We start from the raw sequence: 27,131 nt of genomic DNA on the forward strand, positions 1-27,131 counted from the left end.
AGGAGACATTTAAATCTCCCGGCATAGAAAATCTAATAGCTGGAACATTTCGTGTGGTTATAGTGTTTCTTGAATTTTCTTTCGATTGACGTATACTAATGATACAGTCAATTTTTCCGGACATAATATTTTTTTTTCTTTTAAGCGCAACAATCATGTTCAGTCAGTTAAAAATCAAGTTAAACCAGTCATTGCATTTTGACCCCAAACAAAATAAAATTTTCCCTCCTTTAAACTCAATCTCATTCTCTTTTTTCACTTTAATCAGAGCCGAAGTACGAATAAGAGAAAAATTCGCACATACACTTCATGCAAAATATGAAAAATGAACTGTGCATGTAATCATTCATATTTTACCACTGTAAATTGGCCCAAAATTTAATTTATTTTCTTTTTTTTCGCCAAAAATACGATACATGTGGGTTTTTTTCTGGTTTCGCGGTTCGGTATTGTTTATGTTCACCAGTTCAAAGTTTAAAAAAAATTAACCGTTGCCGCTTTTTTTCATCATTGAATCTTGGCGTATCAGAAAACGTATGAAATAATAAATGTTTTTTTTTAAATGGGCCAGTATTTTCATTTTCCAAATCAACTTACAACAAGTAGTCGAGGCCCGTGATAATAGCAGAGTGCTGTAAAATACGGCTGTCACAAACGTTTTTCAATCGAAAAGAACAAGCAAGAGTAAAGGGAAAATTTATTCGAAATAAAGGTGCATATAAGCACAAGTTTTAAAGTGAAACAACAATAACAATAGAAAGGAAGATAGGAACAAGATTCCAAACGAACAACAACAAAAAATATGTAAATATTTGTAAGCCTAAGCGATGAGCAACTTGAACCCCCCCCCCCCCCCCCCACCATAAACAAAGCAATTCAATATGTAAAGTGAATATATCACAAGCAAATGGAATATAAAAAAAGCACCGACTGACAAAAAAAAATTGTATGTATGTGCATTGCGCACGGCAAGAAATTGAAAATCTAACTCAGTGTTTTCGAGTCGTGGATACAAGATATAAACAGCATATAAACGTTACGTATATTATGCATTCAATGAATATAATCCATTAAATTATCTCCGCATATGCTCTTTTTTATGTATTATTGTTGCCATATACTGGTGTTGGAATATCTCTTGTTATCTTTCCACAAGGACTATTGTTTGCTGTTGAAAATGATCGTACATCCTAAGCATACTTGTTTATTTTGCGGTGAACAGTGAATGTAATGCTAAGAAGAAGCGAATGCTTAAAAATTATGCATGTGAAAAAGTGAGACGGATTCAGTTCGTTTTTTATATTTATAAACACAGTAACACATGTAACACATGTAACTTAATCATTTTGCCTACACGTTTTTTTTTCTTCACCGAAATCCCATTGCAATTCTTACTGATTGTTGCTATTTAAATTTTAAATCAATTTTCTTGTTTTCATACCTGAAACTGACGATACCACACTTGAATTCCATTACATCTAAAATTAAGCAAAAATGATGTGATAGCAATCGATAGAGCACCGGAAAATACCCCGGGTATGGATAAGCATAGCCCCCCAAAAGGAGGAGGGGGGTCGGATGAAAAAATTAATGATGCAAATCGATAGAGCGCCCCAAAATTACTCTAGAAATGTCAATCTCTTTGGTACCATTATATTTTGAATACCCTAGAGGAAATTACGTAAAGTTTATCCCCCCCTTGCCCATGTATGATGTGAAGTTTTTCGAAATTTAAGATTTATGTGATTCATTTTGTTTTTATTGAATGGGGTTACATCAATTATAACACTAAATGGATGTGCTTGGAATAGAAAATTTCATTTATTTAACTGTACATTATAAAGTTGCGCATAAAAAAAGTTACATTTCAATTACCTTGTATGATGTATAATGTATACACTAAGCTATACTAACACTGATTTTCTTTTACATCAGTACAATATAATTAATTGGTTCTGAATACAATGCGTGCTGGCACTAAATGGCTTTTGAATTAATTTTTTCTCTTGACATTTATATATATATTATTTGATTTGTAAAAAAAAATTGTGGAATTTATCGGGAGCTGCCTTTATTATTTAATTATATATAAATATACATATATAATTTTCCTGAGACCTATTTTATCAACAGGTGTGTTTGCAATTTTATTTATACCGAGAATTATTTTGGTGAGTGCAAATTTGATTGGACGTAATTGTTTAGTTGCAATTTCATTCAGTGCCCAGAGTATGATAAAATCGACCCTTGAAATACTACCAAACCTCTTGCTATAAAATCGGCATCTCTTTGCTAACAATGTATGGCATTTTTAAAAGTTTTTCTTATCTTTAGCGGTGTTATAATCTCAAAAAAGAAAAAATATCCAATTTGCCAAAGCATAAATGTCATGCATATTTTTTGAAATGTGTATTTTAACTTGAGAACAAAATTATTATTTTATTCTGTCAATTCTTCTTATTTTTTCTATCTTTATTTTGACTTTGGTTTTGACAGAAGTCCTGTCACAGGACATATCCTTGACAAATCTTCATTGTCCGAATGTTTTTACAAAATATTACGGTAAAAGTAAAATACGTGTTTAATATCGATTTGAAAATCATTTCATCTGGCGAAAGACATAATGTAAAAAAAAATCACCAATCAATTGATCAATTCATGTGGATTGTTATTTTTGGTTGAAAGTTTCACTCGAAAAAGTGCAGCTGTTTGAAGCACTCATAAAACATTTAGCATTCAATTATCAGAGTAGATCTGGTAGTCGTGGCTCATCTTGTTGTAATAAGCCAGTTTTTTCTTCAAGAACAAAGTTTGATATACTCTCAATATTATTGCTAACACTGTTGTCATTTCCTGTGCCCACAAATGTTGGTTCAGCATACATCGATTCGTAAACTGGATTGTATTGATTTGTAAATCGACCCTGTAAAAAACAAACAATTATTTTAAACACAATTGGCTACACTCGAAATACGAAGCTATTTCATTTTTGAGTTGTTGCTACAATATTTATTTAATTCGAATTTTCTTCAAAAAACAAGAAATTACCTTTGTATCATCGGTTTGAATGAATGCGGGTGTGTCATCTAGCAAATCGCCTGAGTACATTGGATTTGTCATTTCAACACATTCATTTAGTCGGGCATGTGAGAAATGTTGACATATTCGACGTTTTCTGCAAAATCATTCAAACGAATATTAACTTATTAATTAATTATTTGGTTATAAAAATTAGAAAATTCGGTTAAAAACCTTAAAATGTAAAAAGCACCGCCAAATAGAACCGATATTAATGTAATTAGAATGATTATTAGAATGGAAACGGAGCTCAATGTATTATTCATAGATTCTGCTGAATAATATTTAGAAGATATGCATGTTTTTATTGTTCCATTCGAGCATCTGTGATAGAAATAGTTATTTAATACTTTATTCAAGACTTTTAAATGAACAGTCTTATGATCTTACAAACATTCGTTGATTGAACTGCCCGGAATACAGTTTCCACACTGATCCTGACAATATGGAGGGGTATCACATTTGGTGCCTATCCACTCTCCACTGCATATGCATGTCGGACGTTGCTGTGCATCCATTTGACAAATTGCACCGTTTTCGCAATAATCAAAACATCCATTTTCATTACTTTGATAGTTTTCACATCGCTCGCCAGAATAATTTTGCACACAATCGCAAATCTTCTCATTCTCCGGGGTAATTGTACAAGTGCCACCGTTTTGGCAATAATTTGTACATTCATCCAGATCACATTGTGCTCCCCAATAGCCACTGTTACATGTACACATTGGACTATTTTTGTGTACCGTGCATTCTCCGTGACCGTTGCAAAATCCTTCGCATGGGCTACTTTCGCATCGAATTCCTTTGAAATCTTTTTTACATTCACATCGTGATTTTCCCAGATGATTTTTTCGACAAATTCCGTCATTTTCACAATGCAAGTCATCACAATGTCGACATTCGGGTCCAGAAAAACCTGAATTACAAATGCAATCACCAAATTTTTCCGTACATATACCATTGAAGCATGGCGATGTGCAATTCGCAACAGGCTGTTCACAACGTGGACCCTCAAATGATGGTGGACACGCACATTTCAATGGTGGTTTCGAATTTTCATTATACAATTTTACTTTGGAAGCATCTATAAAGCATACACCACGATTTTTACAGTAGCCTGAACAACGATAGTGTTCACAAAAATCACCATCGTAATCGATTGGACATTTGCATTTCGGTTTATCGTTCACTATTTTACAAAGTCCCTGATTACCTGGGGTAAGTCACATAGAAAAAGAACGGAAATTAATCAATAAGTAATGGAAGTAATGGAAACATATAATGAAAATAAAATACATAGTTTAAAGAGCAAAGTCTGATTACATTTAAGCGGACATTTCTGGGTAATACTGCGACAAATCGACAAATAGCCTTCTACTGCGGCCATTTCTGATAAATAATCAGAACATTTACAGGTACGACCTAAGCGATCGCTTGATGAAAGCAAGCATACATGGTGATCTTCACATGGATATTTTTGGCATGGATTTTGAACTAAAAAATAAACAAAGAGAAAAAAATTATGTTATAAAGAGTTTTTATACTTCATTTTATTTTCTTACTTTTTGAATCCTGTCGAAGTGGATGTAGAATAAACAAATCTGATGCACGCTGAAAACTTTCTACCAAAATTTCACCTTGATCGTGTCCAAACTTATTTATTCGATAAATTGTTTGATCATACAATGTGATATACAAATTATCTTCAAATACTTGTATTCGTTTCGGCAACATAGCTGAAAACAATCAGAAATATTAAAAATGTGTACACATCTTTTGTGAATGTATTAAATGAATACTTACTTCTATTTTTAAATGTTGTGACAATATGTCGACCTTTTCCATTGAGTAGAATCGTTTCAATGGTGCCTTTGCGATGGTCAGCCCAATACAGTCTTTGCGTTGGATAGTCAATAGTCAAACCAGTTGCCCATTCAATACCCTGTTTAACAAGATTGTTTTTATCCGTGCCATCCATTGAAGCCGAAAAAATACCGTGGTCAAGTGTTGACCAATAAATCTTTCGCAAGTTTGGTTCAACAACAATGTCTATTGGTTGATCATCAGATGCAACGACCAATACATGTTCACCCCCATTCAAATCTGTTGAAACAATTTGACGTTTTTCCGCATCCAATATATAAATTCGATCGCTTACCTAAGTAAAAACAAATTATGTTATTATTAATTATGAAAACTGCATTATTTTGGAGTTAATATTCGCGTACCCAATCTATTGCTAGAGATTTTGGATTTTGTATTGAAGTAATAATAGTAGTGGCTTCTTGTTCTGCGGATCGTTTTGTTTTTCGCTTGAAATTACTATTGAATGTGGTTGTTGCTAGTTTTTGTATAATTCTATTCGGTGTCGTTATCCAATATAAATGTATGGTATCTGACAAGATTTGTGCATCGAATACATCAATTTTACTTTTTGATAGTGTTATTCGGCCGTGAATTTCGCTATCCATTTGTTTAGTTGGTAGCAGAAAGCGTAAATCTCTGTCTGAAGCAATCAGTAGCAATGGTTCTTCATTTGAAGAACAAGTATCATTTTTATTGAGACCTTTTGAATAGCCATCGGTACAACGGCAATTATAATTTCCCGATTTCTTTTCGAGACAAATTTGACTGCATGCACCAAAACTGCAAACAGATGACATGCAATTTATTTCATCTGAGCCATCATCGCAATTTAACTCGCCATCGCACAAAAATTGCTTTGAAATACAAAATTGATCACTTTCACATTGAAATTGTTTGGCCGTGCATTTATGGAAGCGAGCACAAAACGATTCATCGGAATCATCGCCAGGACCACAATCATTTACACCATCGCAAATTTGTGACTTTCGAATACAGCGTTTATTACGACAACGAACAGCACTATGAGCACATTGAAGATCAGCACACAATTCAACCGCCTCATCTGAACCATCTATGCAATCGTTCCAGCCTGAAACCAAAACATAAATGTTTAAAATTGGACTATTGAACATGAATAAATTATCCATTCGTACCATCACAACGCCATCGACTTTCAACGCAACGGCCGTCTTTACACTGAAATTGATTCTGATTGCAAGCACAATTCATTTCATCGATTCCATCTGCACAATCGATGTCACCTAATGTGAAAAAAGAAGAAGAAGATGTGAATGTATAAAGTTTTGAAAATCAAACAGACAACACTTACCGTCGCATTTCCAAACATTTGGAATGCAAAAATTGTGACCTGTACACTTGAACTCATCGACAGCACATGTTACATTGCAATTTTCTTCATCACTAAAATCAACACAATTTAATTCGCCATCACAACGCATTCTTCCTGCTATACAACGACCATTAGCACATCTGAAAATAAGTCATTCGGTTATGCGTTGTGTTCCATTTACCGAAAATGATAAAAAATAAAAACTTTACCTAAACTCAGACTCCGAACAATTGCGCATCGTACAATTGAGTTCGTCACTTTTATCAGAACAATCGTAGTCATAATCACAACGCCATCGCTGTGGTATACATTTGCCGTTTTTACATCTAAAATGATCTGGATCACTGCATTTTTTTTCTTGTGAAGTGCACGAAGTTGGCTCATCTTCTTTTGACGGACAGTCATATTCACCGTCGCAAGTCCAAGATTTTGGTATACAACGCCCTGAATTACATTTGAATTCATTATCGGAACAGTTCCGAGTCTCACAATTGTGTTCATCTTCATGCGTGGCACAATCGTTGTCTCCATCACAAGTCCAAACATTTGGAATACATCGTCCATCGTTACATTTGAATTTATCGCGTGGACATTCATGAAATTTACAATCAGATTCATCAATGTTATTCGGACAATCCTGAATTCCATCACAAATTTTCGTTTCATCAATACAAAATGCCGTCTTATTTCCATGTGCACTACATTTAAATTGCTTGTCAAAACAAACGAATCGTTCACAATTTTCGTTTTCGTCAGAGCCATCACCGCAATCATCTTTAGCATTGCAAATTTTGATCGGACTTATGCAATTTCCATTCATGCATTGAAATTGACCTGGTTCACACTTGAAATCTCTGCACGACACTGGTTCATCAGAATTGTCACCACAGTCATCTTGTCTATCACACAACCAATAAAATGGCACACATTTCTTTGTAGTGGCACATTGAAATTCGGCTGATGAGCAATTTGCGATGCACGTTTTATTATCGGTGTGCAGATAAAATTTATTTGGACAATCGCATTTATAGTATGGTGGATCTGGTGACAACAGACACAGTGTTTCACATTCAGCTGTCAAACATGCATTGCCCGAATCATCATCATCAAGTGGACGTTGTCGATACGAATGGAAAATTCGAATATCCATTGGTCGATGAATTGTTGTCAATAACGTTGTACAGTTGTCACCCCGATCTTTGTCACACGATTCAATCGATTTTGTTTCCCAATCACTCCAATAAATTCGATTCTCCCATACAGCAATTGCAAAAATATGATGTAAATTCAAATTAGGATTTCGTTCACGGCTCAAAATAATTTTTCGATTTCCTCCATCAAAATCACATACGGCAATAAAATCTTCGCGAGCATCACCCCAAAAGAGCTCTTTTGTTTCAAAGTTGATTGTCAATGCATTGGGCCAGCCAAGGCCATCTTCAACAATTTTACGTTGATTTGAACCATCCAAACCAGCTTTTCCAATATGCGGCCTATCACCCCAGTCACTCCAGTAAATATTCCTTTCGAACGGATCGATGGCAATTGCACGCGGCTCTTGTAAATTTGTATGAATCAAAACTTTTCGATATTTGCCATTTAATTTGGATACTTCAATTGTATCCGATCCTTTGTCACACCAATACAAATTCTTTGCGATCCAATCAACTGCCAGTCCATCTGAATTGAATGATTTTTGTTTAATTTAATATGCATTTAATATTAAAATATGTTATTTACCTGGATTCTTGAGGTTGTGTTGATGAATTTCAACGGTTTTATTATCCCATGGACACATTCGCTTAATTTTGCTAATTGTCGATGTAACATCTGACCAGTAATAGCATTTTGTTTCATAATCATAGTCTAATGCAACTGCATTCGATAAATTGTGCGCTATCAATGTTGAATGACCTTGTAGATCGGTTTCTCGCAAATAATAACGATTCGAAAATATCAATTTGGCTTGTTCGGTTGTAATGGCTTTGCAAATGTGTTTCTCTTTTAATGCATAACCATCAACACAGGAACAATGATAACTTCCGATTGTATTCGTACATATCTGGCTGCATGGACGATCCAAGCACTCATTGATATCTTCACATAAATTTCGTTGTTTGTGACTTACTTTGAATCCAGAATGGCATAGACATTCATAGCCATGTTTACGATCTTCACAAATATGTGCACACAATGGTTCAGACGATAACTTACATTCATCTATATTGCATAATTCTTCATCGCTAAAGTCCGTTGGACCACAATCAAATTCACCATTACACAAAGCTGACTCTGGTATACAAACACCATTTGCGCATCTGTAAAATTCCGGTGAAGCACAAATCGATGTGGTATTCATTTTATTGCACTGATCACCACTGCACGTTGATGGTCGCTTCAGTGCAGACTCAACGCATCCAGCTGGTTCGTCGCTGCCGTCAACACAGTCAGTTGAACCTGATTTAAAAAATTTAAGGATATTACAAAATCATAATAATAAAAACTTTTATTATTGCACATAAAATTTCTCAAGCAAACCAACACGATTTGATAAAAACAATGTAAACAAAATATTGGGTGTAGGCATTAATTCCTGCGGTTGACATTTAGATGTCGCCACATAAAATTGTGTGTAGCTTGACAGGTGAATCCAATTGCATTTTGTACATGTGACATTTGCCAATCTAATTCAGAGCAGAAAGATTTATTTTTGACACAGTGTCATTATTTTCTGATCGATTCAAAATGAGTGATGAAAAAGTGTTTTTCTATCTGGCCCTTTTTTGGTTCAATTTTTTCACTTTAAATAAAGTGAAAATACATCCAAAGGTTTTAATATGTTGCAGGAGACGAGACCTCTCAATCGCCACAGAGAATGTTGAATTTGGTGAAAAATAAGTGGTGAATTTGTTGAAAAACTGTGAACTCACCAAAAAAAATTGAATGATGGGCTATTGGCGTTTTTTATTTGATAAAGATGCATGAAAATGCATCAGAAAACATCAGAAGCATTAAATATATGCGAATCAATCGTTTTAAGACATTTGTAATGAGGTAAGACCAAAGAAATTGTGTGCCACACCAGATGAATCAAAACTAGTTGTAAGACGTTTTTTCACATTTTGGCACAATGTTCCAAAAATAGGAAAGAAAGGAATTTTTGTATCGTATTGTAACTGGAAGTGAAGAGGACATCTACTACGATAGCCCCAGGCATAAAAATAAGGGTTCAATCCCACACAATCATCAAAATCGATAGCATAGCAGGATTTTGATGATTTCTCGGTAATGCTCATTATTTGGTGGGATTAAAGTGGTGTGGTGTATAATGAGCTGCTGAAACCGGGTGAAACTGTCACGGGGGATCGGTATCGACTACAACCAATACGTTTGAGCAGATTACTGAGAGAAAAATTGAGAAAAACTGCGACAAGAAATAGTCTTTCAAAGATCGCAAAAAAAAAAGATAGGGGACTCTGGTCGGGGTGAGCTTGATCACCCCCGTACTCTCCAGCCCTTGCCCCTTCTGACTACCACTTGTTTCGATCATTGCAAATGGGCTTGTCTGAGATATCGTTTCGAAATTCTGAAGGAGTGCGAAAATGGGTCGATCAATGGATAGCTGGAAAAGATGAGGAATTCTTTCGACGCGGAATCGACAAGCTGCCAAGAATATGGGCCGAAGTCATAGCTAACGATGGGCAGTACATTGGTTAATGTACTCATTCTTATTATTTTTAAATAAATGTTTCTTTTCACCAGAAAAACCGCAGGAGTTAATGCCTACACCCAGTACTATACACGATTTAAGAAAATAGCATTGAAACGTACCGTCACAGAAGTAAACATATTCGATACACTCATGACTTCCGCATGTAAACATGTTTTCCGGGCATGTAATTGAATTGGTGCAGTTTGTTTCGTCTTCACCTGAATTGCAATCTCTTTTACATGAATCTGGAAATTCATCTTTGCCATCTGGACAGTCGATGTCACCATCGCAAACCCATCCCAACGGTATACATCGACCCGACTCAGCACATTTAAACATATCCGAACCACATTCACGAGACATACAATGTTCGCCTTCATCGGAACCATCCACACAGTCTGGACTCAAATCACTAAAAACAATGAAGAAAAGGCAACCGTAATTGAGCAATTTTAAAGTTTTATATAAAAATCAGCGATGTACCATTGCCAAGTAGATGGAATACAGTTTGAACCATCGGCACATGCGAAGTAATTTGGTTTGCATTCAGCACGTGTCCCATTTAAGTAACAATTTTCCTCCGACTCATCGGATGTGTCCGATCCATGGCAATCGATTTCTCCATCTTTTTTTTTTAAATGAAAACAAAATAATATTTGTTTGAGTATTGTTATATGCAAGATTCTATTAGACATTATATTGAGAATGCTCAGTCAGGCGCCGCAATCGTTATAACAATCACTTCTACTGTTTTCACTCCGTTTCAGTGACTGACGTTAGCTTCCTGAACTGATTCAGCTGGCTGAAAATATCTCAATACACAGAAACAAGTATTCGAGTACGCTTACTCGCACTTGCGGTGTTAGTAGAGACTTTACCCCTCAAAATGAGTTACGCACTCTATTTTACTCTATTTTTGGTGTTAGTTTCATCGAACGTATGTGACGATACACTTAGCAATCATATTCGTATACAGACTCACAGACTCATATGCACGCAACGAAACATAACTCGTTGAACGCATGCGGCAACGTACATATGTACAACACATGTATCTCTTTTTTCACTGTGATGCGCTTACTTCGATGAAACTAACACCAAAAATAGAGTAAAATAGAGTGCGTAACTCATTTTAAGGGGTAAAGTCTCTACTTACACCGAAAATGCGAGTAAGCGTACTCGAATACTTGTTTCTGCGTATAACGTCTGGATTCTATAGATTTTGTGACTTACCGCAACGCCAAGCAATATCAATACATTGGCCATTTTTACATTGAAATTTGTTTTCGGGGCATGTAATTTTTGGACAATCAGCCTCATCGCTGCCGTCACTACAATCCATATCACCATCTACAAAATATGTATACGAAATATCATTAATGGAAGAAACAAGCCGTTATTATGGATTGTGAATAGTTTTTGCACCGAAATATAAAACTTACCACAGCGCCATGAATTCATGTAACATGTTGAGCTATTTTCACATCTCAAAAATGATCCGGGCATTCCGGCGCACACTTTTTCAAGATTTGGACAATCCGCCATTTCGTCACTGCCATCAGGGCAATCAGCATCTAAAAAAATTAACGAAATTGCTTAATACATAAAATTGATTTAATCAAAGTTTTGTATACCTCCGTCACATTTGTACGATTTATCAATGCAATGACCAGAAGCGCACTTAAAATGTTCATTTGGTTTACAATCACAAATAATCTCATCGTTTCCATCACTGCAATGATCAATGCCTACGATTGCAGTAGAAAAATATATATTTAAATTTACTCAGTTAAAATTAAAAACAAACGATCACATTTTGCTGAATATATATGGCCACTATTTACGGTAGATTTCAATTAAAATGGCAAAAGATTGAAAAATTATTGGCGATAATAAATGAAAACCGTAATAAATTGTTAATATGTTCAGCATTTCTGTTTTTACCATCACACGTGAAGTTCATGGAGATGCATCGTCGATTATTGCACATAAAATAGTTTGGTGGACATAATCGAGTGTTGCAATAATTAGTATTTTCATCGCTGCCATCATAGCAGTGATTTATTCCATCGCAAGTATTTTCAAATGGTATGCATGTATCCTTTGATATATTCGTTTCGTTTGTTTGGATTCCTGATTTACATTTAAATTGTCCATTGGGACACTGTGAAGTTGCTTGAACACATCTTTTACCATCCATTGCCAATCTTCCGCTTGTGCATTCACATTTTATTTTTTCATTGATAAAGAAACAGGCATCTTCACAACCGCCATTCAATATCAGACACGGATTTGCATCACATACTTCGGTTGTATTGCTAATAGCCACAATTCCCATCAATCGTCCAATGTCCTTTCGCAGCCATGTGACATCACCGCCAGAGTATTTATTGACACGAACCACTGCACGTAATACCCAATCGGTGAAATAAAGATAATTTTTATATACTGAAATTGCGAACGGATGCTTTGGAGTTGAATGAGCCAAAATAACACGATGCGATCCATCATAATCGGCTCTTTCAATTTTATCGATTCGGGCATCAACCCAATACAATTTATGGCTTTCAAAATCAATTGCAATTGCGTTCGGCATTCGAATATCTGTCGTGATAATGCTTTGTAAATTGTATCCAGTGATGTAGCATCGTTGAATGGATGCCGCATCAGCATTCCAATTGGCCCAATAAATCATTCCCATACATGATTCAACGGCAATTCCACGCGGTTTGTCATGATTATTCAATTGAATTACTTGTTTCACCAAATTAAAATTATTTTCATAATCGGTTGTCAGATTATTGGTGTCAATTGATCTAATAGAAGCGTCACTGTTCGATGTCCAAAATAGATGTTCACTTACTGGATCATATACAATTCCTTCGACCGATACTTGTTTGCTCACAAGTATTTGATGATCGGTCCCATTGAAATAAACCCAATTGATTGAACTCGAATGCACATCCGAATAGAAAATACGACGTTTTGCATAATTATAACTCAATCCAATTGTATTTCGTAGTAATTTTGGATGTTGAATCTTTGGTATTGGACTGTTCATATTCAAATTATTGGTCAAATGAATACTTTCGATGGATACAACACGTGAATAAATCAGGAATTCATCGAAAGGCACACAAGATTTGCCATCATTGCCAACTTCACCATGCGAACAGGCGCATACCGGATGTGTACCATTAAATAGACAGAGTTCTTCACAATTACCTAAGGGGAGAATCACAAAAGAAAAGAATACAATTAATTTAAAAATCAATAAGAATTAATTAATAATAGACAGGCAATTTTTTAAGTGAATTGCCCCACACAATTACCATTTGAAATTGAGCAATTATTTTGACCATTTTGAACTTCATGCGAAAATATTTTTAAATCATTCAATGGATTCGCATAGCTAGTTAAAATCGTTCGAATTTGTGTTAGATCATCGATGGATGCCACTTTTATTGTTCCATTCTGATGTGAATTATCGGCCCAGTATAGTTTCGAATTGTAGATTGATAATGCTACAGGATTTTCAATGCTTCTGTTCAATGCAATCGATTTGGATTCACCACCATAATCCATTCGCCAAATTATCCGTGATGCTGACTCACACCAATAGACTATTTGATTGACTTTGTCAAGTACAAGATTTGTGATTTGTATTGATTGGTTCGAAAGGATTTTATAATCGCTGCCATCTAATCGTGAACGTGCAATAAAATACATGCCTAAACCGAAGAATAAATGATTATAATTCTTTATACGTTTCAAAACAAATGAAAAGATTTTACCTTTTTTATCACCACCAATGAAAAATATATATCCAACAATCGGATCAATTGCAATGCCACTTGGTTTATTGACGTACGAAATAACAACGTATCGCAGGCTTCCATTCAATCGTGCAACTTCGATAATATTTCTCTTTTCATCACACCAATAAATATTATCAGCGATCCAATCAACAGCGATGCCAGTAAGCCAGTCGCCACCGTTGGCATCAAATAGATCCATTTGATTAACGATAACTTGTCGATTGGTTCCATCTCTTTTGATGCTGGTTATTTCACCTTTGTCACTGTCAGCATAAAACAAAAGATCGTATCGATGATGATAGTCAATATTTGTGGCCAAGGAAATTCGAGGTATCGGAGGAAGTACATGGTCGTTGAAACGTAATCGATCTTCTATATTGGAAATTTTTTTTAATTAAAATTGAGATGGTTCAAAATGAATATAATTTGCAGTATACCTGACAATGTATCGTTCGTATTACTGTTGCTTCTTTTCAATCGAATTCCACGCAATTCGTGCCCAATTGAGTATAAAATAAATTCTTTTTCTCCAATACATTTGGACGAATTTCTTGGATCAATGTTATAACCAATGGCACACTTACAAACATATTCAGTTCTTGATGTGGCCAAACACAAATGATCGCATTTATTTGTGAGATTCGAGCATGCATTTGTGCCTTGTTGTGCACCCGAATGAAATATTGCCAATGAATAAACAATATCTTTGTTTATCCGTACAGTTGTACGATTCGTGCAGGTGGTTTTATCGCATTTCTCAATTTTTGCATCCGTTGATTCGGCAAAATAAATCTCATCTTTGTAAATTGCGATGCTTTCAACTTTTCTGTAACCGAGAAATAATTTTTCTGGTGGAACAACTTCATGAACGGTCGATGAATTTAAATTTAAGTATTCAACAGCACCAGTCTGTTTTCGAATGAAATATAGACGATTGCTTTCAATATCAGCGGTTAGACTTCCGATTGGCTGTGAACTATTCAGAAGTATTCGTCGATTCGATCCATCAAGTGAAGATTGTCCAATATAGAACATTGTACTGTTGTAATTCTCATAAGAGAAGTATAAGATTCCGCTGAAAAATAAATAAATACGTAAATTTCTTCAAAAATATAATTAATGACACACATGTTTGATTCTACTTACCTTGATGGATCGAGTGTTATTGAATTTACTCCACGTAGACCAGTGACAATATCGGCAATATATTCACCTTCTATGTTACAAACACGAATTCTTGAACTTCCATACCGACCAGCTGTGGCTATAAACATGTTCTTAGCGATATAATCAATGGCAAATCCACCAATATTCGTAAAATCTGTATCTAAAATAGTTTCGACATTGCCATTCGTTAAACCAGATGTTCTGATTTCATCGACTGATTTGTCCGTCCAATATAAAAGGTTATCATTAAACAAAAAATCAATATTGTTCATCTCCGGAACCTGGGTGGCATGACTTATCGTCGGAATGATATAATGATTCGTTTGTGGATTAATTCCGCGAATTTCCGAACCGACCAAAAACAGTAAGACTTCTTCATTTTGTATGCATGTTTTGTTGTCAGAACTGAGCTGCATCACATGTGGACATTCGCATTTCATTGTTTTTGAAATGCTTAATAAACACAAATGCGAACAACCACCGTTTTTATTTGCACATGGACTTGATCCTTCGCGTGGTTGTCTACTTGAATGTAAAATTTGTATTCCAAATGGTTGCGATGCTGTACGATCAACGGTTGTTACATCCGAACCATTCCATTTGTTCGCTCTCATCACCGAGCTCGTTCTCCAATCCGTCCAATAGACATAATTCTCGAATAATGATATACTGAATGGATGTGATAAAGTTTCTTGATCACGAATCACCAAATGGTGGTCACTTCCATCGTAATTTGTTGTATGTATCGAATCTGAATGTGCATCGATATAATAAATACGTTTTTGTGCATAATCTAGAGTAAGACCATTTGGCCATCCACCTAAAGATTTATCAACCTCAATGATTGTTTGTCGGTATTCGCCAGCCATCGAACAACGTTCAATACGCGGATTGCTCTTATCCCAATCCGTCCAAAAGAGTAAACCTTCACGTGGATCCAGAGCCAGAGCTCGTGGGCTATCCATTTCGCCGGCAATTAATGTACGTCTATATAAGCCGTTGATTTGAGCCACTTCAATTTGATCCAAATTCGAATCAACCCAATATAAATTATAACCGATCCAATCTACTGCCAATCCTTCAGCCGTTAACAAACCAGAATGAACGACAACATCAATATTTCGAATAACATCACCCAATAATGTTCCACGATATATTTTATCATCAATAACATCTGTCCAAAATATTTGCATTGTATCATTATCGAGCAAAAAGTCAATGGCAATCGTATTTCGAAGGGAAGCATAAAATTTTTTAACAGCTAATGTTCTCAAATCAACACCACGAATCTCTTCACGATTACTAAATATAACATACGGTGAATCTGGACTATTGCTGCGACATGTAAATTGATCATACTGCAACGTAAAACCATCACGGCATCTACATTTATATCGTTTTCCAACCTGTTCGCAAATTTGTGAACATGTGCCCCAATGTTCGCATGCATGTTCTGTACTACATACAAGTCCATTCGGTAGTAAAAACATATTCGATGGACAAGAGCATACGAAACCTTCGGGTGCATTATGGCAAATATGTGAACATTCGGAATTTTGATCACAAAGCTTATTCTCACACTGAAATCCTTCGTCAGAGTCTAGAATGATTAAAACCAAAAATTAGTATTTTGTCATAGTCTTACAGAGAGAGAGAGAATGAAATAAAATCATCAATATTCTCACGATCAGGACAGTCGATAACTTGATCACAAAGTTGATGAGCACGTATACAATTTCCGGTGGGTGCACAAACCCGATCCGGATGAGAACAGCCCATGTCACCAAATGTGAAATTGTGAGTTCTTTTTTTGAATGTTGTACAATTCAGTTCGTCACTCCTGAAGAAAAGAAAATAGTTATGTATACTTCTATATGCATTTTATCGAGAATGCATGTTTTTACTTGTCAAAACAATCGTGGTACTGGTCGCACCGCACTTCCAATGGCACACATTCTTTCCAGTTGGTGCATTGAAATTCATGAGGCCCACAATGATGTGATATCGTTATATTTTTATCGATTCGGTGAATTTTTGGTGTGGCCATTGCTGTGGTTTTATCAATACATCCAACTTCATCGAGTGAATTATAGCAATCTACGGTGCCATCACAAAATTTATCTTGTGTTAAACAGCCATTTGGATGGCAAAAAAACTCTCCCTTCTTGCATTCGTGCGAACAATGCTCTTCGTCGGAAGAATCTCCGCATTGGTTTATTTCTATAATATGATATACCACAAAGTATTAGAAATAAGATAAATTTGTTTTTTAACGAAAAAGAGATAAAATAGAAGATTGGAATATACCGTCGCACACATTTTCATATAAAATGCAAATACCATTTTTGCATCGAAATTCGGGACATTCGGTGCAATTTTCCGTTTCGTCGCTTTTGTCATCGCAATCAGCAGTACCTTAAAATAATAATAAAAAATCCAATATTGCAAAAAAAAATCCACGTAAAAATACGTAGCAAAAAAATAGGTACCATCACAGAGAAAATTTCTGGAAATGCATTGTTTGGATTTTTTACATTGAAATTTATCTGGTGGACAAGGAGTAATAGCACATCGTTCAGGGCTTTCGTCGCTCCGATCTTCACATTGCGTGATTCCATCACACAAAACAACTTTTTGTAAACATCGATTAACATCGCATAAGAAACCCCTTCCGTCTATTTGGAGATCAATATATTTGAAATTTAAACATAGGAATTCTTCAAATTAAAGCAACTTTTTTTTACCGTTGAAGGTACAGTTGTTATTTTTGATGTTACATGGTCCATCATCTGCATAAGATTCATCATCTGAGTACGAATTTTCTCCATTACTTTCATGTATGCAATCTGCGTCCCCATCACATAATGATGATGTATTAATACATTCGCCGCTACTTTTGCACATAAACTGACCTGTGTTTTTTTTTTTTTTTTTTTCAAATATTCGCATTAATTTTGAAAGATGAGTATTATTAGGATATTCACTCTTACCGGCAGTGCATGTATTTTTAACGGTTGTTTTCGTTTGACGTAAACATTGTGTTCCACTTGCATTCAAATCAAAATCATTACCACAAACACAAAGACATCCTTTTGGTGTGGCCAACATTAGACCTGGACAGGGCTTATTATAACATATCTCTGAATTCGATTGAGTTACATTATCGAAAATTTTGATGTGAGTTATTCGATGATTTTTTTGTGACAATAATGTGAATTTTCTAAAATATAATAAAAAATAACTTTTATTTCAATTCATAAAAAAATATGTTTCTACTGCATTTACCGTTGATTGTTCGCCTCGTTTACATTGAATTTCGTAATATTTCCGTTAGATGTGTCTGTAAAGTAAATGAATGCGTTGTGACTGGCCACTGAATATGGATGAAAGTTTCTATTGGCTTGTAGAATAATTTCACGATGTTTATTATCCAATCCAATTCGTTCAATGGTTTGCATGCGTATATCACACCAATATAAATAATTCTCAGTGAAGTCAATTGTTAGGCTAGATGGCCATTGAATGCTCGTACAATTGTTACTGTTCGAACACATATCAACAAATACAGTTTTATGAGTTCCATCCATCCTAAAACAACGAATAAATAATTTCAATATGTGAGAAAAAATCAGTCGAATAAATAAAAAATCTCGTTCTTTTCAAACGATAGAAGAAAAACTAAAAGATTACCATGATGCCATGATTTGTCCTATACTATTTTCGGATGCCCATGTTGACCAAAACAGTAAACCTTTGCTGGGATGCAACGCGATCGATCTAAGAAAAAATATTTATTTGATAACATAACTTCAAGAAATGAAGTTATGTTATCAAAATTAAACGAACCCCGCATTAACTATATGGATAAGTGTTTTCGTGATATTAGGATGTGCCAAATTGAAAACATCAATTTTTCTTGTGGATGCCCAGAAAATATTATTTCCCACCCAATCGTATGCAATGCTATGACAATGACCACGACCTTGTTGAATGACAGTACGTTTCGTTCCATCCAAATTTTGTGATTCGATTATATACTCATGGCTTGCTCTAAACAACGAAATAAAAAGAAAACATATTTTAAAATTACAAATTAAATTGGAATTATATAGAAATACGTACATGTCATTTTGTCCAAAGTATATCAGTTGATTTTTCATATTATAATCCAGGCTGAGTGGTCTTTTTACATTTAAAATTGGCACCATACATTCTTGTGCATCTAAAATGTCTGTTGTATTCGAAATCGATATACCTCGAATCATATCTGGACTTTGTTTGGCATATATTAAAAATGAATTTTGTTTAATCAAAACGCATCTATGTTGATTTTTTAATTGATAGCCGGCACTGCATATGCATTGGGCTTGTATCTTTTTTGTTATACCATAAGCCAAAACGCACAAATGCTCGCAATTCATCGAATGTGTTGTATTATTCGAGCACGGATTTGGATCAATCCACGATTTTGGTGCATTTGGTTGACTTTGAGCATGAAATATACGCATTTCAAGCGGTTGCTCTTTAGTGACAAAAATTCTTTCAACCGAACTTGTATTACGTCGATTGATGCGCCACATCTCTAAATGTGACATCGATCGCTTTGTTATGTAAATATTACTTTCAAACAAAGCGATTGCGTGCATTGGTCGCATTGAACTACCAATAAGTGCTTTTAATGACCATCGAGTGTTGCCACTGTAATCAACCCGTTCAATGTAATCCATGTACTTATCAAGCCAATAAATCTGTTCATTTGCCAAATCCAATTTCAAACTAGATGGATAGAAAATCTTGTACGAATCGATAATTGTCTGATTAGAACCATCCATATTTGCTTGAAGTAAACTGCCAAACGAATCTGATGTTGTGAAAAATATTAAACTGTTCGTCAATTTCGAATGAAAAGAAAAACATGGATTATTTACTGTTACACAAATATTATTTAAAAAAAATATATTAAATTAAAAAATTTACCCGTTGAGTGGATCTAATTCCAGTGTGTTTATTTTTTGGCGGCTGATTTCAACAATAATTGAGCACAACGTCATTGCTGGATTACATAAAACAATCAATCCATTCTCAGTATTTACGAAATACCAGTTTCCTGTAATCCAATCGATTCTCAAGATATCAACGGCTTTGAATAAAAAAAAAATCGATACATTAAATAATACAGTTTTTTTTAAAGGATCTGAATTTTATAATAGGAGAGAAAAAAACTACTTAAAAATACTTACAATTCAATCTCGTGATGATTTCTGGCTTTGGAAATTTCCATATTTCGTTGAAATTGTCGACATTAAAACATGTCAGATCTTTGGGATTGTTGCTATTTGATCCATTTATGGCACAAATTGTTCGGTTGGCATGCCAAATGTCAAACGTTTGAATATTTGCCTATACGTATAGAAAGCAAACATTGTCAGTGATGCTAATTAAAATGAGATTTGTTTTATTTTAGTTAAAAATCGGCTTACCAGATATTGTTGACTTTTATTGAATGATTCGCTGCCAAGTGGAACCTTTTTAATATTATTTTCGGTAATAAATATAATGGAAGCCGTTTCATTAACAGGATCTGTGGAATAACGCGAAGCGTAATTATTTTTTTTAGCAATGGCAGAACAATGCTACACTCTTATATCGGTGGTATTAATATTTAGTATTTTGGGATTTTCAGCTACGATTAATCCAAAAGGACTAAAAAGTAATCCAATGGGATCATTTTGTATATTTTTTAACTTGAGTTCAATAAACACTTTTTTGTTGTTTGTAAAAAAATATCTCAAAATGAATCTTCCTTTGGAACACTGTTTCATATTGTATTGACATTTACATGAAACTTCAAATGCTTGTCATTGTCATTCGATTGCAAACATAACCTTTCACGGTCTTATGTTTATTGTGTAAACCACGTGCACCGTTGTCGAAAAAACTAAATTTTGTTTCTGTTGGAATTTCGATTAGTTTGTTTATTAGAATATAATTCTCAATAGAATCCTTTTTTCCATCGCTTCTGTGCAATTTATTAGATTTCTGATAAAATGTTTTATAGCTAGTGAAAACAAAGTAAAGAATTGATTAGCGAATGGTTTTCAATAGAATTTTGAGTCGATTCGCATCAATATGAACATTTCATGTCACAACCGCTTTTGTGTGCTCAGTGATTTTTTTTCAAAAGGGTAACATGGCAAACATTTTGCAAAATTTTCAAAATCCATCAGAATCTTGAACAACCGAAACACTATCGTAAAATGCGTGTTGACGAAAGATTATTTCTTGCTTTGTTGACGAATGATTTTCAATAAGATTCTTTTGCATCGAATATCAACATAAATTCCGTATCACACCTTTGGGAGTGTAATTTAGCGAACATTTTGTCAGCATTTGAAATCGGACTGCAGAATTATGAAATTGTATTTATGCAAGAGTGAAATGAACGCATTGATATTTGTTTATTGTGAACCCGTTCGATCACATGAATCGGTGATTGTATATTTTGATAAATTTTTAGAGGCCTGTTTTTAAAATACCAGGAACCTATAAATTCATCAACAATAATACATTGCTAAGTCAACCGATTTTTGAGTATAATTAATAAATTTATTTGATGGCATGCATAGTCTATCATAGTCATTGTAGTTTTTGATAAATATAACAGTGGCCTGAATATTTTCAAACCGGCACTTTTATATTTATCAAAATATATTTTGATTATTCATCAATATTTCGAGGTATAAATATCGGTGGAGATTCCAATACGTTAAAAGTTGCTAAAAATGAGCGGTCGCAAACGGAATCACGAATCGGCGTTTAAGCCACGAAAGAAGATAAAAATTAAAGAACACCAAACAATTAAAAAAAGTGCTCGAAAAGGTTTAAAAGTGAATCTGCCCATTAACACTGGAAAATTTGCTCAGTTGATTGACGTATACGTATTAGAAATGACACGGTGCTACATATTGGGTGCACTGAATTTGCATTATTTCACCAGTGATCATTTCAAGCGCAGTACAGACGAGCAAATCGAAGCATTCTATACTCAATTCGTCGACAATTTTTTTTTTCGAGATTGGTTTTACGGCGTTCAGTTCATTGAGCATGCATTTAACGACGCCAGAGAAAGCGGGTACAGGTTGTGTTACGGCATTTGGTACTATTGCCAAAAATACGGTGTTCGAGCTCCAGTAATTGGAGGATTCGGGAATGTAGTTGAATACGCAGTACAAATGTTTTATACAAATTACAAAAATAATATTTGTATGCACGCTCACTCACGCATCCGAAAGTTTTTCACACATCAAAACGCGAGCAAAGCACAAATTGATGACACCATGGATTTCTTATTCAAGCAAAACTCCAACTGTGTGCCAGACCTGGATTTGATGTGGGAACTGGAAAATACATTAAAGCCAATCCGATTCGACGATGGGAAAGGGTACTTTTTTGCTATGGAAAGCAATTGGTTCAAATACATACCAATATTCCTGAATTTGCAACAGTGAGTTTTCGTTCATTTATTATTGTGAATCAAACGATTGTATTTTTTATGCGATTTTTTTCCATTTTGAAAATTCTACAAATATCACACGAGTAATTTTATCAATTTATTTTTTGGAAAATATACAAAAATAGGTACATTCGCAATCATGAACGTGAACGAAAAGCCGCATTGAAGCGAGGTGAACGAACCGAGCTTCGTGAATACAGAAATTTCACCGTGGTACCAACGTCATCGTTCGAAAGACATTACATTCGAATTGATCGTAGAGTGTTTTATCGCATGTTGAGACAGATAGAATGTCCACATCGGTTATTTCGCAATAAAAACGGCGGCCCAAAACAGGAGGAAGACATCAAAAATAAAGAATGGGATGTATTATGGCGTCTGTATTTCGACATCGATAGCATCGAAAGAGAACCGAGAAACAAAAATGATGGCCATGCAACAATAAAATTCGACAACTCCATTCAAACAGATGGTGTCGGTATGTCATTTTTGATGGAACGAACAAAATTCATCATTGAAAAAGACGATGAAGAGCGTATGAAAGAGACACAAGAGATGCTTCTGAAAAGCCAACAAGTGTATGGTCTCGATCCTGGACTACGTTTGGTCATTGGTGGTGTGCGCATTAACAATTTCAACGATCGAAATAATCGCACTGAAACAATCATTCGATTGACATCGGGCCAATACCAAGATATGATAAATTCATCGCGACGGAACAAATGGCGCAAAAAGTTGACAACTGAAATCGATGAAAAGATGCGTCTACATCGTGAGTCATTTGATGAGCAGCCTGGTCCACGAGCCGAAGACCATAAATCATATGCTGATCATATTTTGCGTCATTTTGAAGAAAAGTTCACAGCATACACACAGTATGAATACGCTTTGCAAGCATTTCTCCAGTATATTGACACGAATAGAGCACTTGATGCATATGCAACCAAGCTCATCGATGGTAAGCAAACGTTCATATTTGTCGGTGATCGTTTCATTGCGGCAGATTCACCAGCCCGAGGATATATTCGATCGAAGGTGCGAGATTTGTTCGAGAAGTTGAAACGTCGCCGTAAATGTACAGTGGTCGAGGCGGACGAATTTCGGACGACCAAATTATGTTCGTTGTGCTTCCGTGAACTTGAAAAACCGACAAAAAGAGGCAAAGTAAAGGAGAAATATCGCTATCTCACATGCCATGGATGCGAACCATTGTGTGGAGAAAATGTGCTTGGAAAAGCCCAAGGTCCGATTGAATCACGAAAAAGCAATCGCAAATTGACGCAGCAACGAAAACATCGTCCCCGTACTGATGGTCCACGTATGGCATCAAAATTTCGTAAATATGAAGAGAAAACTCAAATTGGGCGTACTATCACCTGGAATCGTGATGCAAATGCAGGTCGTAACATTCTCTACAAAGGTTTGTGTTTGTTAAATTGATATGCTCTCAGTTTAATATGAACAAGTCAATGAACAATAGACAATGAATTCGTTTTTTTTATTCCTTACAAACAAACAGGATGGTGTGCTGTTATGAATATAGAGCTACATCCAGCATTTCAACGGAATGTTGAAGAAGAAGAAGAAAATGCAGGAGAAGGAGATCCACCGCCAGCACCACCAGCACGAGCTCGACAATCAAGACGAGCAGCATCCAATCAAGTATGTAATCATTTCAATAATTCTGCTTTGAATTTATCTAATCAATTGAAGCTACACATACTTTTAATTTACGTTCATATTTAGAAATTGATATAATCATTGTCATTTTCAGAATCAACAAACAACACAACGAACATTGCGTTCTCATCTGGATCAAGCGCGGAGCTCTCGGCCGTAAGCCCTGGGTTTTGTGCGGGATTTCAACGTGGTCCTACAATTCGCTACAATTAGTAAGTATTTAAATTTAATCCTACAGTGCTAAAATTTAATCCTTTTGGATTATTTTGATGAAAAATCCCAAATGAATAATATTTAATCCCTTCTATTTTACAGTGTACTGAAGTACTTACAATTGATCGCCTTACAAATTGTTTTATTAACTAACTCATAACCATCCACACACGAGCATTCGAATGAATTGGGTATATTTTTACATATTTGATCACAGCTATCTGTTGTCAAACATTCGTTTATGTCTGAAATGAAGAACAAACAGACAGAAAAAAAATTGGTATTCGACGAAAATAAAGAGACATTTTATGAAAATATGTACAAACCATCGCACTGTGACCCATTGGGCTGTTGTCCATGATTGCAGTAGCATTTTGCTCCAAGTGGTGTTGGTTTGCAACCATAGGAACAATTCAAGGCAATGCAATCCGCTTTTAACGTGCCATTATCTTAATAATTTATGTGAAAGAAAATCAGCAAAAAACATTTGAATAGTGTTCATATTTCATATTTGATCTGTTCACCTTACCACAGTACTCGGTATATTCGTCGTTAACACAGTGAAAAGTTCCATCGCAGAATTTTTCGGTATCGATACAAACAGGACCAGTGCCACTTGGACTGGCGCATTCACTCTGATTTGGTAAGCATTTTTTTAACCGACACAAAGATTCGTCTTCGTCAGACGTATCAAATGGCCCACCTTTATTTAAAATATAAATATATTTGTACAACTTTTAATGATGATAGCAAATTTTTTAAGGATTCAAAATACTTACAGTCACTTGATCCGTCGCACAACCACTTGCGTGGTATGCACCGTCGTCTAAAATTAAAATAATAGATTTTCCTTATTGATAAAGTCAAAAGAATGAGATTTTTTTTTATATGTATAAAGAATGGTATGTATACGTTTTCCAACATTCGAACTGTTGAGTGTTGCATTGTTGAGTTTTATCGCAGTTTCCTTCATCCGATCCATCGTCACAATCGCGTTTATTGTCTACGAATTATCAATAAAATACGAAATATTATTAATGAAGTGAGAAGATTCGATGTATTTCAATGAGCAAAAGTTAATATAACAATTATTAACGTGAAGTCAATATCTATTTAGTATGTAAGAAAGTAGTAAGGGTTTGATCATACACATATACACACATAAATTAAAAACAATTTGCAAATGAAATGAACGAAGCTGCGTTAGTAAACACTTTGCTGACAAAAATTGAGATTTGGTAGTAGTAGTAGTAGCAGAGCAGAGCAACGAAGGAATCATCATTGGATACACACTATCGCATTAACGTTGCATCGACAACATGGCTCAGCACACGAACAACAGAGATAGCGAGCCAAAGAGAGGGAGAGATTACTTAGCACATTGTGGTGAGTAGATTTGAATACATATTATGTTTGGCCACTGCGTTGACATCACAAACACAAATCGCCTTCAACAATAAGCGATGCCACACCGTTTAGTTTAGTTTTGACGTTTGAAGCAACAGCACATTTCATAACTAAGTTATTCAATTTTCATATTGCATACAAAAGTAATGCGCGCAGTAGCCGATTTTTGTGCGTAATAAAAATTCATTTATTCTAAGAAAATAGTGTGTTTGTACTTGGTACATTTTAAATTACAACACGAACTCAACCGAGACATTTTTCCAAGTGAAAATTTGAAAAGAAAAGTGACGAAATAAAAAAAAAATTCATATAAACACCGGTAAATATTTGATGTGTAAAATATATTTATATATTGTATATAAAATGATGTCAAATGAATATTTGTCGGCTAAATAAATTTTGCATCATTTGTTTTAGTGAGTGTTTTGAAAAAATAAAATCAAGAAAATAAATTTTGTCAATTTTGCACACTGCACGTGGATAAAAAGTCAATTTAACCGTAAATCTTAGCCGACGAAGCAAGTGTGCAAGTTCCATTGAACAAATTCATGTTCAAACATGAATTTAGCATTGCGCACAATACAGAATGCAAAACCGTTAGGGCATTAGCAATGCGTCGTAGTTTCTCAATATTGTGCTTATGTCTTCTAATACCTGCTTCGATACAATTGAATTTTTTTTCGATTTTTTTTGTAATTTTTTTTTGCTTTCAATATTGATTCATTGTCAGGCCCAATATGTCCGACACAATGGGAGGAAATGACAGCAAATTTTAAAATTGGCGCGCTGTTTAGTTTCGATTTGAGTTGTAAAATTACATTGACGTCCCCTTTGAAATTCGGTGCGCCACCGTCGGCTCAAAAAGACTTGAAGTCTTCACATCCTCTCATTGGTCCGACACATCAAGTGGTGACGACGATGATGGAGACGAGGAATGTGGGGTGGAGCGCGGAAATGTGGTAAGTACATTTGAATTTTTTTTTACTTGTACAATTATTGTTGTCACTTTTTCAACAGCATATTTTATTGATGTGTACATTGTATTAATGCAATTTTTTTTATTTTTCCCCTGTCTCTATAGGTTTCAAACCTAGCGAAGATAGTAGTGACGATGAGCCACTAGCGGCCAAAATAAGACGTACCGAACAACCATTTAATTCGGTAAAAAAAATTCATTGTATAATTGTATACATTGTATTAATGCGATTTTTTTATTTTTTCCCTGTCTCTATAGGTTTCAAACCTAGCGAACACTCAGCCAGTTGTTCGATTGCAAAGAATGAGCAATGATTTGTTACGGCAATGGAATGTGCCGCCGCCAAA

The 27,131-nt window shown here is 35.0% G+C and overlaps 2 protein-coding genes and 1 long non-coding RNA gene across 8 annotated transcripts in view; 2 read left to right on the forward strand and 1 right to left on the reverse strand.

The window, feature by feature from the left end:
* Positions 1 to 1,797: 1,797 nt before the first annotated feature.
* LOC116336733 (low-density lipoprotein receptor-related protein 1) overlaps positions 1,798 to 27,131 on the reverse strand; it is a 31,417-nt gene continuing 6,083 nt past the window's right edge. Inside the window, exons 3-42 of one of the 4 annotated variants that reach the window (XM_031760799.1) lie at positions 25,314 to 25,404; positions 25,181 to 25,227; positions 24,931 to 25,104; positions 24,728 to 24,850; positions 24,521 to 24,646; positions 20,476 to 20,576; positions 20,236 to 20,395; positions 19,973 to 20,135; positions 19,118 to 19,879; positions 18,842 to 19,045; positions 18,686 to 18,772; positions 18,281 to 18,583; positions 17,986 to 18,215; positions 17,740 to 17,907; positions 17,530 to 17,670; positions 17,303 to 17,410; positions 16,900 to 17,215; positions 16,681 to 16,835; positions 14,975 to 16,595; positions 14,266 to 14,903; positions 13,805 to 14,200; positions 13,343 to 13,741; positions 11,955 to 13,235; positions 11,645 to 11,758; positions 11,453 to 11,584; positions 11,244 to 11,360; positions 10,494 to 10,635; positions 10,130 to 10,422; positions 8,039 to 8,755; positions 6,508 to 7,978; positions 6,278 to 6,438; positions 6,102 to 6,209; positions 5,310 to 6,037; positions 4,885 to 5,239; positions 4,644 to 4,817; positions 4,405 to 4,575; positions 3,469 to 4,294; positions 3,253 to 3,402; positions 3,049 to 3,175; positions 1,798 to 2,923 (exon numbers count right to left, since the gene is read on the reverse strand). In XM_031760799.1, coding sequence (XP_031616659.1) covers positions 2,744 to 2,923; positions 3,049 to 3,175; positions 3,253 to 3,402; positions 3,469 to 4,294; positions 4,405 to 4,575; positions 4,644 to 4,817; positions 4,885 to 5,239; positions 5,310 to 6,037; positions 6,102 to 6,209; positions 6,278 to 6,438; positions 6,508 to 7,978; positions 8,039 to 8,755; positions 10,130 to 10,422; positions 10,494 to 10,635; positions 11,244 to 11,360; positions 11,453 to 11,584; positions 11,645 to 11,758; positions 11,955 to 13,235; positions 13,343 to 13,741; positions 13,805 to 14,200; positions 14,266 to 14,903; positions 14,975 to 16,595; positions 16,681 to 16,835; positions 16,900 to 17,215; positions 17,303 to 17,410; positions 17,530 to 17,670; positions 17,740 to 17,907; positions 17,986 to 18,215; positions 18,281 to 18,583; positions 18,686 to 18,772; positions 18,842 to 19,045; positions 19,118 to 19,879; positions 19,973 to 20,135; positions 20,236 to 20,395; positions 20,476 to 20,576; positions 24,521 to 24,646; positions 24,728 to 24,850; positions 24,931 to 25,104; positions 25,181 to 25,227; positions 25,314 to 25,404 — 13,760 coding nt within the window. In that variant the 3' untranslated portion in view covers positions 1,798 to 2,743. Of the gene's footprint in view, positions 2,924 to 3,048; positions 3,176 to 3,252; positions 3,403 to 3,468; positions 4,295 to 4,404; positions 4,576 to 4,643; positions 4,818 to 4,884; positions 5,240 to 5,309; positions 6,038 to 6,101; positions 6,210 to 6,277; positions 6,439 to 6,507; positions 7,979 to 8,038; positions 8,756 to 10,129; positions 10,423 to 10,493; positions 10,636 to 11,243; positions 11,361 to 11,452; positions 11,585 to 11,644; positions 11,759 to 11,954; positions 13,236 to 13,342; positions 13,742 to 13,804; positions 14,201 to 14,265; positions 14,904 to 14,974; positions 16,596 to 16,680; positions 16,836 to 16,899; positions 17,216 to 17,302; positions 17,411 to 17,484; positions 17,671 to 17,739; positions 17,908 to 17,985; positions 18,216 to 18,280; positions 18,584 to 18,685; positions 18,773 to 18,841; positions 19,046 to 19,117; positions 19,880 to 19,972; positions 20,136 to 20,235; positions 20,396 to 20,475; positions 20,577 to 24,520; positions 24,647 to 24,727; positions 24,851 to 24,930; positions 25,136 to 25,180; positions 25,228 to 25,313; positions 25,405 to 27,131 lie in introns of all 4 variants that reach the window. The other 3 variants (XM_031760798.1, XM_031760797.1, XM_031760800.1) reach the window with 3 other exon arrangements.
* LOC116336741 lies at positions 21,305 to 25,251 on the forward strand. 2 transcript variants are annotated; one of them, XR_004200731.1, is made up of 6 exons: positions 21,305 to 21,360; positions 21,884 to 22,499; positions 22,634 to 23,928; positions 24,028 to 24,170; positions 24,283 to 24,400; positions 24,504 to 25,251. XR_004200731.1 is itself a non-coding variant. In XM_031760842.1 (5 exons), exons 2-5 carry the CDS (start codon positions 21,943 to 21,945, stop codon positions 24,346 to 24,348), a joined length of 2,061 nt encoding a protein of 686 aa, XP_031616702.1. In that variant the 5' UTR covers positions 21,305 to 21,360; positions 21,884 to 21,942; the 3' UTR covers positions 24,349 to 24,434. The 2 variants fall into 2 exon arrangements, 1 of the variants encoding a protein (XP_031616702.1); XM_031760842.1 differs by lacking the exon at positions 24,504 to 25,251 and having other exon boundaries at positions 24,283 to 24,434.
* LOC116336758 lies at positions 25,271 to 27,123 on the forward strand. Of its 2 annotated transcripts, none has more exons than XR_004200737.1 (4): positions 25,271 to 25,787; positions 26,539 to 26,767; positions 26,890 to 26,969; positions 27,043 to 27,123. It is a non-coding gene; the product is annotated as an uncharacterized LOC116336758 (long non-coding RNA). The 2 variants fall into 2 exon arrangements; XR_004200736.1 differs by lacking the exon at positions 25,271 to 25,787 and adding an exon at positions 25,829 to 26,127.

The sequence above is a fragment of the Contarinia nasturtii genome, unplaced genomic scaffold, assembly GCF_009176525.2.
Source record: "Contarinia nasturtii isolate CC-2019 unplaced genomic scaffold, AAFC_CNas_1.1 Cnas_scaffold_187, whole genome shotgun sequence".
NCBI classification, from domain to species: Eukaryota; Metazoa; Arthropoda; class Insecta; order Diptera; family Cecidomyiidae; genus Contarinia; species Contarinia nasturtii.